The sequence below is a fragment of the Octopus bimaculoides genome, chromosome 30 (genome assembly GCF_001194135.2).
Source record: "Octopus bimaculoides isolate UCB-OBI-ISO-001 chromosome 30, ASM119413v2, whole genome shotgun sequence".
Lineage (NCBI taxonomy): Eukaryota > Metazoa > Mollusca > Cephalopoda > Octopoda > Octopodidae > Octopus > Octopus bimaculoides.
In genome coordinates, this window is record NC_069010.1 from 3,395,221 (window position 1) to 3,400,100 (window position 4,880).

General features: G+C 44.5%; 1 protein-coding gene across 1 annotated transcript in view; it reads right to left on the reverse strand.

Moving 5' to 3' along the window:
* Window positions 1–7: 7 nt before the first annotated feature.
* LOC128251284 (zinc finger protein 227-like) overlaps window positions 8–4,880 on the reverse strand; it is a 14,903-nt gene continuing 10,030 nt past the window's right edge. Inside the window, exon 2 of the mRNA XM_052978138.1 lies at window positions 8–4,524. Within this exon, the coding sequence (XP_052834098.1) occupies window positions 1,151–4,186 (3,036 nt within the window). The 5' untranslated portion in view covers window positions 4,187–4,524 and the 3' untranslated portion in view covers window positions 8–1,150. The remainder of the gene's footprint in view (window positions 4,525–4,880) is intronic.

Consider the following 4,880-nt stretch of genomic DNA (forward strand, 5'->3'; position numbering starts at 1 on the left):
TATGTCTGAATAGAAGACAGGATGGTCATGGCTGGAACATCTTTGATCATAGGCCTACTGGATCAAAGCTGACATAGAGTTAAAGAACATGGAAGGACACATTAGATAATGTAGTCCTAGATACACGATGTCTGAATAGAAGACAGGATGGCCATAGCTGGAGCACCTTTGGACATAGATCTATTGGTCCAGCCCCAACAGGGCTGACCTTGGGCTAAACAAAAAGTGCTAGGGAGGACACATTAGATAATGTAGTCCTAGATACACGATGTCTGAATAAAAGACAGGATGGTCACAGCCGGAGCACCTTTGGACATAGATCTATTGGACCAGCCCCAACAGGGCTGACCTTGGGCTAAACAAAAAGTGCTAGGGAGGACACATTAGATAATGTAGTCCTTGAACGTCTTTGATCATAGGTTTAGTGGATCAGGACTGACCTAGGGCTAAACAACAACAAAAACAACCCCATATCATTCCACGTTAATAATTATTTCAGTTCTGGACGGCTTTGGTTGTTATTGTTTAGCCTCAGTTCAGCCCTGATCCCCCACAGCTATGATCTGTGACCATCCTGCCTTTTATTCAGGCATAGTGTATCTAGGATTACATCATCTGATGTGTCCTTCTTTGTTGTTGCTGATGTTGATATCGTTGTTCAGCAGCAGGTCAGTGTTGATCCACCAGAACCATGATAGAAAGTATATCTAGGACTACATTATCCAATGTGCCCTTCCCTGTTATTTAACCCTAGGTCAGTCCCCATCCAGTGGACCTACAATGAAAGACAGTTGTTTCAGCTGTGACCATCTGATTGTTCTTTTATTCAGACATAGCACAGTAGTGCTCCAGCATGACCACAGCCACATGGCTAAAACAAATAAAAGAGTATCTAGGACTACATTGTCTAATGTGAGTTTACATTTTCTTGATGGCAAGTGTTTGATTTTGAGGAAAATTCTGTAGCTATTTTGAGAACAGTGAACGGTCACATGGAGGCAGATCCATCTGTTTCTATTTCTTTCACACATTTAGTGATTGGTGGGGGTGAGACATCAGCATTGATGGAAGGAGGGGCCGTGCCCCCACATTTTTTTAAAATAAGGTGGGAATGGAGACTGGAGCAGTGGGGTGGGTCCTCTCTCAACATTCATGGTTGTGGTGCCGTCCGAGAGGACTGGACTTTAGCCGACTGACAGTATCGGCCCTTGTGCGAGAGTTTGTGCCGGAGTAGCATATAGGAGTGCAAGAACTGCCTGCCGCAACTGTTGCATCTGTAAGTCTGTTTGTCTCCTGACTGGTGCAGTTGTACATGTTCCTTCAAATCCTTGCAATTCGAGTAACTATCACCACAAATGTCGCACTTAAACGGCATGTCACTGCTGCTGCCACCACCTCTACTGCTGCTGCCGCTGCCACTGCCACTACCTCCACTGCTGCCTCTACCACTGCGGTTGTCATGGTTACGGTCTTGATAGTCATCGTGGTAGTTGTGGTGCATCAGTTGGGCATGAAACTTGAGTTGTTGTCGTGTCTTGAACGGCTTGTCGCACGTGTTGCATCTGTGCATTTTCAGTTTCGATACCATGTTATGTGTGCGCAGGTGAATGCTGAGGTTGCCCGGTCGAGCAAATCGCTTGCCACAGTGGTCGCAACCGTAAGGCTGTTCGCCCGTGTGCGTGCGCCGATGAAACACGAGGTTGCATTTCTGCGAGAAGGACCTACAACAATAGTCACAGACGAAGGCCTTCTCGACAAAGTGTACCAGTCGCCTGTGACGTTTCAAGTCAGACTCACAGAGAAACGCCCGCCGACACTGGGTACAGTTGTAGTTTGACAAACGGTGGTGTTTTGCTTGCCGATGCGAGAACAGAGAGAGAAACTGCTCAAAGATGTTGCCACAGACTTCACATTGGTACAGGATGCTGCCCTCTACCTCTTCATGGCTGTTTATGTGTCTAATGAAAAGACACCCAATGGAGAATATATCCCCACAGATTTGGCACTTGAATGGCTTGTCTTTGGGACTTTGTGCAAGGAACTCAACCAGAGCTTTGCTATGATTCTTCCCACAATGTATACAGAGATGTTCCCTACCGTCTTTATTTTCTTCTCCTTCTTTCTGTTCATTTTTACCATCGTTTCCTTTTTCCTGTTTTGCATTTTCCCCCGGTTTGTCTTCAACCAGCATCATTGTTTGACTTTTCTCTGCAGCATCAATTACTCTGCCTTCAGGAATTCTTGGAGAACTCGCTTCATTTTCAACTTCCTGTTTCACCGCCAACACGAAATCATTCCTCGTTTCCCCTCGTTCTTCAACCGGTGCACGTTCTGCTAGTTCTCGTTTCACGGAGGACTGCGGCACGACTTCACGTCTCTCGGGGACAGCATCAGATTCCACAACCATTTCATAATCCGAAGAATCTCTTTCCCGCTTAATCCACTGTTCCACTTCAACGTCAGCTTTCACTGCGGCTTCAAGTTTGTTCTCCTCACCATTCCGAGAAGGTGTTTCACTATGCATCACAACTTGAGACGACATCTCAACAGAGGCAGACATAGATTCTATTTTGCCAGTGTCTTTGGCAAAGTTCTCAAAACCTTTGTCTTCAGTATTTTCAGCTGGTTCTGATTTTACAAGGGATAGAGGCTGCTCTTCTTGATCCCTTTCTAGATTTGGGCCCAGATTGGAACTTTTATTACAATCTGGTTCTCGATCAGATTTGGTTTTGCAGGCTTTCGTTTTCATCTCGGAATAATTAATGCTGTTATTGAGATGAAGACTTGTAGAGTCTGCGATGCTGATTTCCATCGCTTCTGCTGTCTGTGTTGGTGCCGTCACAACAGGTGAAGCAACACTGCATGGATGAGATTGCACAATGGCACCGTAATTTGGTATCTTTAAGGGGTTCGTCTCTGTCGACGGCAATTTCAAAATCAGGTAATTCTCCATAACCACTGGACTGACGACCCCATTGTTACTTTTGCCATTGACTTTTGGTGTAGAAATGTTGTTCTTAGGATCGGACACAGCGACCGCTCCGAGTTGTTGTTGCTTCTTCTCAAGCGAAACACCATTGCTTAGAAACCCTGCTGAATCGACCTTCTCTGGTGATTTCAGAATCTTCACCGGAACATTCTGACCGGCAACAAGCACTGGTCTGTCATGCCTTACCTGTTGAATGACTGAATTTCGCTGTATGTTCAGCAGAGGAGATGGCGGACAAATATTTATTGCCGAGTTCAACTGAGTCTGCGGTTTACTAAGTAAATACACAGTTTTGGCTCCCAGATGAGCTGGTGTTAGATTCTCTATAACAGGGCCCCGTTTTTTTATGGCTGGTTCCGTATGCTCTGAAAGAGCAACACCTGTTGGACCCAACTGTGTTGCCAACAGCACTGGGATTGGTTTGGAGTCGGAGTTCTCTTTGAGAGCAGTGGCTTTGGGTTTCTCTTTTGCTTGCATCTGAGTTTGCTGCGGCGCAGTCTTGCGGTTATGAGAGAGGTTTTGGTTGCAGAGGGTGCTGGCGTGTTTACTGTCACCCGCGGAGACACTCACCGAGACAAACTGCTGTTCATGCAATTGTTGATGCACCTTCAGCACATTGTCGTGTTTGAAGCTTTTTCCGCAGATGTTGCACTTATGCGGCTTTTCCTTTGTATGCGTCTTCTTGTGAATGAGCAGCTGCGACAACTGCGGGAAATTCTCAAAGCAGATGTCACAGGAATGGAATGGTTTCAGGACAGCCGTATTCTTCTGGAGGATTTCATCGATCCTCAGAGAAAATTTTTTCTTACTCACTCTCAGAGGGTCCTCATGAAGTCTGTTAACGTGTTTCTTCCGCGATTCCTCATCGCCGAACCTCTTGTCGCAGTGGTTGCAGGCAAACATCAGATGGTCTTTCCGGTGAGTGATCAACTCCAAAAAATCCCCGAAAAGAGTGCCGCAGAATTCACACCGATACAGACTCTTCCCAAGATGCAATTCCATGTGTTTCACAAACAGGCACGAGTCAGAAAACGCCTGGTTGCAAAACTGGCAGCGAAAAGGTTTTCCTTTTCCAACAGTTTCAAGGTCAAAGGTCAGATCTTCACCATGATCTTTCTCACACAACGTACAAAATTTTTGTTGGCCCAAAATAACCGCTTTGCAGTTTGCCGAGCAATTATTCTTTCTTTTAAGCATATTTGCAGTTTATTTTTCAACAGGAAAGTCAGTTCTTTTTAAGCTTGTTTTTGTTGTTGTTATTTTTTTTTAAGATTGGTAAAAAAATTTTTTTGTTTCTTTTTAAAAACAATATAAAAATATATCAAATATGCAAAAAAAAAAAAAAAAAAAAAAAAAAAAGGGCAAAAATTAAATTAAGTAAAAAATAAAAATTGATCTGTTCTGACTGATTCCAGCCAATTCCTAGCAGACATTCATCATTACTATTATTGCTTCTTGCTGTTGTAATGCCTTTCCAACTGCTCTCAGCATCTTCATCTTACAATGTCAGCTTTGGTGCGTCATCATCCTGCCACCTGAAAAACACAAATTTATATATATATATATATATCATCATCATCATCGTTTAACGTCCGCCTTCCATGCTAGCATGGGTTGGACGATTTGACTGAGGACTGGTGAAACCGGATGGCAACACCAGGCTCCAATCTAATTTGGCAGAGTTTCTACAGCTGGATGCCTTTCCTAACGCCAACCACTCAGAGAGTGTAGTGGGTGCTTTTACGTGTCACCCGCACGAAAACGGCCCACGCTCAAAATGGTGTCTTTTATGTGCTACCCGCACAAGAGCCAGTCCAGGGGCACTGGCAACGATCTCGCTCGAAAACCCTACAAAGGCCAGTCAGGCGGTATATATATATATATATATATA